The 10,545-nt window shown below is 50.0% G+C and overlaps 1 protein-coding gene across 1 annotated transcript in view; it reads right to left on the bottom strand.

The window, feature by feature from the left end:
* Positions 1-10,545, bottom strand: part of LOC144170032 (A disintegrin and metalloproteinase with thrombospondin motifs 7-like) — a 137,465-nt gene that overhangs the window by 50,071 nt on the left and 76,849 nt on the right. The window contains exons 3-4 of the mRNA XM_077699521.1: positions 8,163-8,343; positions 5,897-6,093 (exon numbers count right to left, since the gene is read on the bottom strand). Of these exons, the coding sequence (XP_077555647.1) occupies positions 5,897-6,093; positions 8,163-8,343 (378 nt within the window). The remainder of the gene's footprint in view (positions 1-5,896; positions 6,094-8,162; positions 8,344-10,545) is intronic.

Below are 10,545 nucleotides of genomic sequence, written 5' to 3'. Positions count from 1 at the left end.
CTCCGAACTTTCCCAGAAGACATAGCGCACGATGACAATAGTTATACGCGGAGGATAACGGCATGGAGGCCCGGTTATCAGGGATCGGGAAGCTTTACGCCTTGATGCCCATGATGCTGTGTTCACATATGAGTATAACACATCTCTGATGCTGATAATATAGGCTCTTCTTTTCGTTATCTTTTTTACGCCTTCGCCGAACTGTTCTGGGCTGTTATGCAAAGAAGAGAAAGAGAGGGAAGAGGACAACATTTAGGTATGCCAATTTCAGCCTCAGCAGAACGGTCACTGAAATCAACTGACCATCTCATGCTTCTTGAGCAATCCACCAGGGGGGACGGGGTGGGGTGGGGGGGGGGGGGGGGGGGGGGGCAACGTTTATAGAACCAAGGTCAGTTTTAAAACTCTCCGCCTCCGCCATACCAGCAATACGGCGCCCGAGCGACCCACAGCGCCAGGTGGCGTCGCCGTCGCAACCGCTCCCTTCAGCCGCTGGGGAAGCACGAGCGAAAGCAGCGCGGGCCGCATCTGTACTGCCGTTGCGAGCTTAATCGCGAAATATGCCGATCACCGTGTTTATAACCTTTTATTTACGCTTGTAAGTGGTAAGTCTAGCCACATGTCACCGGAGCTACGGCGCTCAATCGGCGACAACCATTGCGCAGTAGCCGCTTGCATTTCAAAGGCAGCGCGGCTTTGTGGTTGCACTTCCGCGTTCGTTTAGAGCATCGTCTGCCATTTCACATTACATAATTTACGTTTCTTGTTGAGGCGGCTCATATTCTAACCCTCTAGGCAGGAAATGTGGCTGGTGCGTTATGCAGAGACATTAGTGAAGGCTGGCAAACATTGTCATCATTTCGTTAAAAAAGCTTTATCGGTTGAATAAAAGAACCAAAAAGAGGATATTTTTTTAGTTTCAAGGTAAGGAGATATTTTCACGGGATATCCCTCTTGGCAAAAAGAATAGGCTGTCAAGTATCAGCTTCGCGTGGTGATGGGGCCGAGAAGGGAATCAAGACGAAGACGACGATCGCAGTGCGCCCGGCACAAACCGTATCTCTGTGTCTCCGCTGCAGTGCCTAGTAGCTCTGTAAATAGTGCAAATAGCGCTATTATAATCTCGTCTACTTCGTGCCGGTAAATGAGATTATAGTAACTGTATTTACGCTATTGACAGAGCTTCTAGGCACTGCAGCGGAGACAGCAGCTGACCGAAATAGTTCCTTCTTCCCCGATTGAAACACTTTTAAACGAAAAGAAGCTATCCCTCTATTTTCTGAAGAACAACAACAACAAAAAACCAACATAACTTCTATTGTAATCTCTGCCAACATTCTTTCGCCAGCTCGCCAATTGAAAACGAACTCCTTCCATATGTTTCTCAACGAAGGTTTACTGCTCGCTGCCAGCACGTCTAAATTTGCAGCACTTTCTTCGGCTGCACCGTTAGCGCTTGTTTTGGCTTTCTGTGCAGACGAGGTCTGTGCAACAATCTGCATGTTTCGGCGTGGAAATTTCTTTCTATTTGCCGGCGGCTTGGATAGGTAAGGAAGCAGGTTTGGAAATATTTTCGGGACGGCTCCTTCGACGAGGCTCCACTTTCCTCACTCAGTTTTTACTTTTTCACTGTAATGAAGTGGGTGTAGCTCTTTGCTATGTCCTCAGGGTAAAAATTCACGCCACACGCGCGATTTGGCTGAGAGGTTTCGGTCGAGACACGCATTGGCACGGTACCATATATCTACACGAAGGCCGAAGTAACTTGAAGTGCGGGAAAAGCGCCTTTGGGTTTGGTTTCCCCTGTAACCACCCGTGCAACCGGGGACACAACACGCCGGCATGGTGCTCACTTAACCATCTACAACTGGAGTGCGCACGCACGCACGCGCACGCAAGCACGCACGCGTGGAGACGCTGGCCGCACAACGGCAGGTGTATCCCTCAGAACGTGCTGACCTCAGCTGCCTCCTCAGCCACCCGGTGCTCCGCGCGGGAGCCGGGTGCGACTGCAGCGCCATCAATGCGGCTTGGTGCGGCGGCGCCGGGAAACACTTCGAAGTTTTACAACTGACCTTGGTTCTATAAACGTTGGGGGGGGGGGGGGGGGGGGGGGGGGCAGGGGATGAAATCCACCGCATAAGTCCCAGCTGACCCTGTAAAACCTCCATCACGACGTAGCGTCTACGGGCCGAGTGTTTAGAGTGCTCTCAATGGTACGCAATGCGTGCACATGGCATCCCCCAAAGCCACCGCATATTGCGTGGACCTGCAGGGGGAGGGGGGGGGAGGGCAACCATTCGAGCAAATACGAGAAAGAGAGTGCCTGCAGGATTTTTCTCTCAAACACGCCCATCATTTCACATCCCTTTCAATTAGACGATCTCTAAAAGCAAGAGCCGCGATGCTGCTTTACGCCCAAGTTAATACACTACGTACGGGTTCTAAGCGGCAACGAGGAGAGAGAGGAAAAAAGTACAGCCGAGATTAAGTTCAACTACAACCCTGTTTTTTTTTTTTTTTTTCAGTGAGCTCAGAGATTCAACCTCAAGAATGAGTTCATAACTTTGTTGCAACAGCAGCTAAGCCGCCTGCGGCGCATGCGCGATTTTACAAACGATTAGCCAGATTGCGCCAATTCGACCCCGAAACGCGTTAGAACAGCGCTGCACTTCCGCTCACTAAAGAAATACAAAAGAAAAAAAAACCGTGGTTGATTCCTCTGTCATAGGAATCGGTAAAACACGAAAGTGAAATGTGCAGCGAAATCTGCAGCTGAGCATGATTTGCGGGTCGGCGGCTGTCTTGTGGGTGTGCTTGGCGAGCGACGTCATGCTGGCAGGTCGCTTCGGCAAAGGTGTACTGGCGTCATTTTCGTGACGGATATGACGTCAGTGAAATCTTGGTGTATCCCGGCATAAAACACTTTCGTGTTAAAATATAAAACCCGAAAACGAACAACTTTAAGTATAACGTACTGTTTAATACTAAAGGTTGCTTCCCCGCAAGAAGACCCTCTGTGCAGGGGTGCACCCTTTACAGGCTGCTTGCTTCGTTGTACTGGTGTGACTTCCGTGACAGGTATGACGTGAGTGCAATCTTTGTGCATCCAGGAATAAAACACTTTCGTGTTAAAAAGTTGACTTGTTACTTTCGCAGGAGAACCGAAGGCGATGGAAAATCCGGCTTTTTCGCCGAACAATTGGGTCATCTTTCCAACTAACTCCCTGACAGCCGCAGTTTCGTAGCACTGATCAATGCAGCATACCGGTGAACAAACTCAGCGGTTGGGTTGGGTTGCGGCAGTACCACCCGACCAACCGAACTGCCAATATGACTTCCCACATGCTTCTAGTTATGCGGTTGGGATTCAATGCAAGAAGCCGTCATCTCGCAGTAGACACTGATGATGGTGATGATGATGATGCTGAATCGAATTTAGCACGCACCATGCGAACAGTCACCGAACAGCAGCCTGTTGGGGGTCTCCATGTTTCGCGAAGCCGGCGTCTACGTGCGCTTGTACACGGGTGCTCAACATCCTAGTGCGTCGCGAACACATAGCAAATGGTTTGCATGAGCTTTATGCAGGGAATAAGCATGCCCCGGGCAGTTAAACCTGTTCCCCGTAAGAACAATTCGACCGCCAAATGACCGGCACCAAACGGACCAATGGTGCGACGAAAGTGTGACGCCACGAACAAGCGGAGCTGTATTGTTACCGTGTAAAATTTTTGACTGTAGTTACTCAGCTTACTCGAAGAAGGTAAGGAAATTGAAAGAACTGACAAACGCACTTCTTTCGAAAATCGATCGTAAGCGGAACGTACCTTCGAGCAAAATAACAAAAAGAAAATTTCATATTGCTCGAACGCGCATTCAACGCAGCAATTTGCCGTATTAGTTTGCAATCAAGACAGCGAAACTGGGCTTCCGTAAACAAGTCCGCCTTGCAAGCCGTAAAGACGTCTGCATATTTAACGACGCAAGCCGTTTCCTTGTACGAAGAAGGCCTGAAAAGCGGTAAGGATATTATGGCAAAGCCAACTATTTCCTGGCGATTAAAGCTGCGGTTGGAATAAAACGATGCATCCGGACTCGTTAAAGAGGAATCGCGTTTAAGTTACCATTCCACAAGGGATCGTCGCAGTTTTTAATGCGGACGTATCACGTTCCCCATGAGGCGAACAACGTGCACTGTGGGCAGTGGAGTGAACAATTCAACGTGCACGCTTTCGAACAAAGGGACGCCAAAAAAAGACTAAACGAAACACACACACACAGACAAAAACGAGTGCGAGTCCCTTATGGCTCCATAACGCACCAGGGGAAGACACCACTCTGCCTAATGGATCATGCGTAGACATACACTTACCCCCACCCCACCCTATGCCGTCGAACCCGCCGCGGTGGCTCAGTGGCTAAGACGTTGTGCTGCTGAGCACGAGGACGTGGGTTTGATTCCCGGCCGCGGTGGCCGCTCTTCTGATGGAGGCGAAAAGCAAGAACGCCCGTGTGTATGAAACTTCGGCGCACGTTAAAGATCCCCAGGTGGTCAAAATTTATCCGGAGCCCTCCACTACGGCGCTCCTCATCGCCTGCGAAGCGTCGGCGCGTTAAACCCGACAATCAATCAGTCAACCTATGCCGTCGACTGTACGAAGACAGATACAAGGATACCTGCACATGGTGCGGACTATCAGCTGCCTCACTCATACGCATAGTTTGGGCCTGTAATCTTGAACCCCAGCCCACCAACCAGGGATTTTACACCAGTAATTACGAGAAGCGGGAGGTCACACATCTAAGCTCTATCGCCAAACTACAAGTTGCGGCCGTCCAGCTGGCGGGAGACTGCCAAAGACCACGGGCTCTTGGCCATCGCATGACGAAGCCCCCACCCGAAAGCTCCTTCTCGGTTGTCCAGTTGCGCTCAGTAGATATGACCAATATAAGTGTTTTCTCTCTCACTCGCTCTCTTTCTCCCCAGGCTGTCGGAATGACTCGCGCCGTCGGACGGAAAATGCTGTGACATCGGCTGTGCCACCCGCGTGTGCGTCGGCTAAGCGCGGACAACCACGCAAGCACGCCAACAAAGCCGAAGCACATGAGGCGTACAATGACAGCGGAAGCCACAGTGCTTCTGCATTGAAGTCACGTGGGCAGACTAAGTTACCCGAGGATTTTGTTTGTTTGTGTGTGCTCGACGCAACCACACGCTCTTTTATGATCCGCATATTTCCCCACAACACAACCAACCCGCGTCGCCTCCACACTGCTTACCCCCACAACAAAACAAATTTGCATCACCTGCAACAAAATTGCACACCTCCTAAGCATAAATAAGAAATAAGAAATGCAAATAAGAAATAACAAATAAGAAATGCGCCAAGTTTAGCCATCGGTTTGCGCCGGAGGAGTTGACTGCGTACACCACCTACCCTCCGGATTTTCATGTCACCTAGCTATAGAAAACTTCGCTATAAAGCGCAAGGACGGGGGTTCGATTCCGGCCCGCGGCGGCCGCTTTTCTGATGGAGGCGAAAAGCGAAAACGACCGTTTGTTCGAGATTTCGGAGCACGTTGAAGATCCCCAGCTGATCAAAATCAATCCGGAGCCCTCCACTACGGCGCGCCTCATCGCCTGCGAAGCGTCAGCGCGTTAAGACCCCACAATCAATCAATCAACTTCGCTTTAAAAAGTACACACAACCACGAGAGGAAAACCTACAGTGAGTGACCAGAAATGGAGCCATGGGATGTACAGAGAACAGCGCAGTGGGAACCACCTCCAAATAAGCTTAAAGGAAGCGTTACGGGATTTTGTAATTAACTCACTTATCTCATCACCGCCTTATTGGATCGCCTGGACGGCGGCGTGGACGCGTGCCCTTACCATGTTGAGCACGGTGAGGAGGTACGTCTGCAGGTCCTCGTTGGAGTAGTACTCCACCATGGTCCGGTCGGCCACCAGCAGCGTCTCCACGTTGCGCTCCAGGCTCACCGAGCGCCTCGGGCGACGCTCTGGATGGGCGCGCACCCTGGCCGCGGCGTCGCCCGTGCCGGCCGGCCCGGGGCGCTGGGTAGACGCGCCTGCGCCACACCCCGCACACGCGTCTATCGCTGCTACTAGGTGACCGCGCTATGAAGATGAGGGTGCGCGGAGTACGTAAACGGAACGCTTTATTGGTAAGCGGATGCAATACATACCGACCCTTTAGGAAAAGACAGAAAGCAACAAAAACGTTTATTACACCGGAGGTGTTAGATTTGTGCGACAAAGCACAAGGGAAGCAGCGTAAAAGCCCAGCCTGTTGCTACAGCGGCTCCGCAAAAGCTAAGTTGCAAATGAAACGGAGATCAAAAACTACGAGCACTTAAGCTTTATCTCTTGATGTAATGTTGTGTGAGCATAACTCCTCGCCAAGTTATGTTGCGGGCTTTTGGGTGGCTGAGTTAAGCGTTGCGGAGTGCGTGACGTGACGAAATACGCAAGATGACAAGCAAACCACATTTCCACATTTTAGCCGAGTTCTCTTCGCTGTATGCACCCTTAAAGAGGCGTTGCAGCAAGAGTTCGTAGAGCTTCGTTTTACAGAAACACCCCTTTTCCGAGCGAATACAGCACTTTCTAGGGTGAAGAAAAGTCCTTTTCGGCTGCCTACCAGACAATGTGGATGCAGGCGATGATGTAGAAGTTTCCTCCATTGCTGCGTCTGCGTTTCTATATCCTGAGTGTACTCGAAGGATCTAGTAGATTTAGTAGAAAATTATTCTAGTACACTCTACTATATCTCAAGCATTAACTGGGAGGTTGTGCCCTCTCCTGGATCGCCATGTGAATCGCTCGCGAGGCACCGGCAGACTGAATAAACTTTTGGTCTCCTCGATTTGGCTGCACTTTCTGCCAGTTCTTTCAGTGCGAGTGCAGCCGTACACTAGCGCTTTCCGTGCAGCGGCCGAATCGAGGGCAAAAGTGCACAAACGTCGTCTGCTGCGGTCCGTGTTTGTGAGCTCGGTTTTTTTTTCTCTAAATGGCGTCACCCTGCACTCACCTTGTGTTTCGTACACAAATACACTATCTTTTGCACGTGACGACCATTCTCGTCTAAAACGGGAAACGCTTTCGTTTCTACTCCGTTTACTGCTACTATGCGCACCCAAAAACGCGCCAAAGCACGCTGCACCTTGCACGAGACGAAAACTCGCACAGAGGCTAGTGCAGAAGTGTAGAAGAACTCGTGCAGCACAGCGTCAAATCGAGGGCCGAAGTGCAGGTGGCGCTAGCTGCACTGGCAAATCGAGTGCGAGAGTGCTGCACCGCCTCAACCGGTGCAGAAAGTGTAGCCAATTCGAGGAGACCATTTATTGAAGTAAAGATGGAGCGCCACACACACGCACAGCGCCATCTGTTGAATCACCCGCCAAGCAGAATTTTGCGACGTGCTCCAGCCACGCTGCTTGGTCACGCGGATTTTGGCCTCTCCCCTGAGCAGTGAGAGATACTCCTGACCAGCGGTCACATGGAGGACCGAACACTCCTGGTAACTAGGGCTACGACGAAGCGGTCGACACATGGCTTCCTGGAATAAGAATCTATTCCTACTTTAAATATCAATGAACGTTTTCTCTGTCTCTCTCCCCAACAATGCCAAGTAATGTGCGACTGACGCTCACACAAGTTAGAGCAGGCGCCCAAAGGAGCTGTTTATTTACTTACAGAGCTGCTCTTAATTCAACATGGCGGTAGTGCTTCTTCCGAAAGGAACAGCTGTAACACAAGGGGTATGCGGTCGCTGGACTATCAACAAAAATTTGTTCCCTTGCTATGATAAAGCTTGCCATGCACACACGGGAATACCACATCAGCAAAAAAAAAATGCGGAACACGAACGAAAACTGCACAGCAACGCGATGCCAGCAGTTTGAAGCAAACAGCGTTGGAATCATGTGCGTGTGGATGCGTGCACATGCTGGCAACGCTTCCGGTAGCTAACTTAATGGCCACCGTCGGTCCCTCGCAGCGGTACACTCTACATGAGTATTTCCTTGTTTCGGCTTCACTAATTTGGTATTCGCCCAACGACGGCTTATTTGCCTCAAAACTAAGAAGGGCGCACAACCGCGGGTATCCTGGGTGGATCATTCACTGTGCAACTTACCAGCGGTGGCACAGAAGGAGGAAGCTTCAGGGCCGTCAGTTTCGCGCGAGGGCCAATCGCTGGGGAAAGGTCCTCCGGAGGCGGACCGCTTGTACACGAGGTGCGGCTGCGGACGGCGGCCTTTTGGCGGCGCCAGAGGCTCCACGAAGTAGTCCTCGCGGCCGGTCCGCACGAACCCCGCCTGCGAAGGTAAACGGAGTTTAATCAGAACGCGGCGCATTAAGACTTCAGTCGGCATGAACGAGAACGGTCTCTTACTGCTACAACTTGAAGGCATGCATAGCGCGCACAATGCTCTGATGCGGGCTCACGACGTTTTGTCATGTACGCAACTTTCTTCTTTTCGAACGCATGCTGGAAAAAAGGCGCTGTTCGCTAGCGCACGAGTCACACGTGCCGCCTGCACTACAGCAAAGTAGACATTTACATTCTTACGCATGCACAGAGTACGTAGGACCAGGTATGAAGGAACACCTGCTTGAACTAAAGCCTGATCAGAGTGGTGCGTATCCCTCATTTCCACCTGATGTAATTGCACCTCTCTCTCTCTCTCTCTCTCTCTCTCTCTCTCTCTCTCTCTCTCTCTCTCTCTCTCTCTCTCTCTCTCTCTCTCTCTCTCTCTCTCTCTCTCTCTCTCTCTCTCTCTCTCTCTCTCTCTCTCAATATTCGTGATTCCCTAAATTCCTCCATCAGTTTCTGTATGTTACTTTCTATCTCATCGAGCAGTGTTAAGGCAGCGATATTTCACAGGAAGCACTCATGTTGTGGCTCACTAAGTTTCTGCCAGAGTTCAATGCTCTTCTGCCGACGTTTCTAATTCCCCCAACCCCCTCCTTTTTTCCCCTCTTCTTCACTTTTGTCCCCCCGTCATCGTTTTTGAGCTTGCTACGGACTTTCGACGTCAATAAAAAATTTGGGACAAGGCCAGCTAGTGCAGGAATATTTTCTGTCATAATTTATGCAGATAATTAGGACTTCCCGCAGGCCAGTTGTTCCGTTACACCCCCTTCTTGAGCTACCTTTTTGACGCACGGCGTGCACGGAAAGAAATGAAATCGCTAAACACTGAGTAGTCATTAAACACCCTTTGGCAGCATTTTTTTAATTCCTGCAGGAATACACATTGGTTGAGTTTCGCTCAAAACTGTTTTCGTATAATAATAGTACTGCGGCGCAGTCTCACTGCTCAGTGTGAAGAAAATAGTAATCACTCACAATGATAAAGTTACTTTGGTGCGCGCCCACTGATCCTTACAACGGCCAGTTATTTCCATTCATTTCGTCCCGCTGCCCCGCCCGTATCGGGGTGCTGGCTTTGTTGCACGTCGACCCTACATGCGGCTGAGCCAGCTTCTCAGGCGACGCGTTTCCTCCTGAGGTGTTGGAATAGCGGAATAGCGTGGGGAAGCCCAGCGGCTCCAGTAAAAACAGAGAGAAAACAAATAACTGCACTTTTAAAAGATGAGAGCCCGAGAAAAAAGAAAGGACGGGAACGCTATGTCCCTATGCACTGTGTTTGCCTCGGGAGATTAATAAACGGAGACGACATCAGGTGTTGTGCGTGGGATTGCAAACAGTTTACACGCAGACAAACCTTATAACATGCAATTTCGGCTTACGTATCTCGTTCCTTTTTATGTAACCTCTACTTGAAAAGGCCATGAAGAGAAAATACAACTCTTTTTTTAATTTGAAATAACTAGACTTGCCTTACTCAGTATATTCCAGCAACGAAAGGTGTTTTTAAGCGAAAAAAAACTGTGGTTGATTTCTCTCATAGGAATGAGTAAAACACGAAAGTGAAATGTGCAGCGAAATCTGCAGCTGAGCATGATTTGCGGAACGGCGGCTGCCTTGTGGGTGTGCTTGACGAGCGACGCCCTGCTGGCGGGTCGCTTCGGAAAAGGTGTACTGGCATCATTTCCGTGACGGATATGACGTCAGTGAAATCTTGGGGAATCGCGGCATAAAAAACACTTCCGTTTTAAAATATAAAACCCGAAAACGAACAGCCCTAAATATAAAATACTCATTAGTACTAAAGGTTGCTTCCCCGCAAGAAGACTTTGTGTGCAGGGGTGCACCCTTTACAGGTCGCTTGCTTCGTTGTACAGGCGTTACTTCCGGGACGCATATGACGTCAGCGAAATCTACGTGTATCCGGGAATAAAACACTTTCGAGTTAAAAAAAGCGATAACTATTGGGAACGTTCAAATTCCGTGCTACATTGACGTGTTACGGGCAGGAGTAACGCCATATGGGCCAGCACTAAAAACAATTTTCGGTGTGTTAACTGTACTTAGCAAATCGTTCCCTCATGTTCCTTAACTATGCCTTAAGTCGGCGGCCGCTAATCGCACCAACAAAATTCTGTGGCGTCAT

The sequence above is a fragment of the Haemaphysalis longicornis genome, unplaced genomic scaffold (genome assembly GCF_048455015.1).
Source record: "Haemaphysalis longicornis isolate Haplotype H1 unplaced genomic scaffold, Haemaphysalis longicornis Haplotype H1 scaffold_2, whole genome shotgun sequence".
Taxonomy (NCBI): Eukaryota; Metazoa; Arthropoda; class Arachnida; order Ixodida; family Ixodidae; genus Haemaphysalis; species Haemaphysalis longicornis.
The sequence above is the reverse complement of the archived record's forward strand: the minus strand, read 5'-3'. Positions and strand labels throughout refer to the sequence as shown.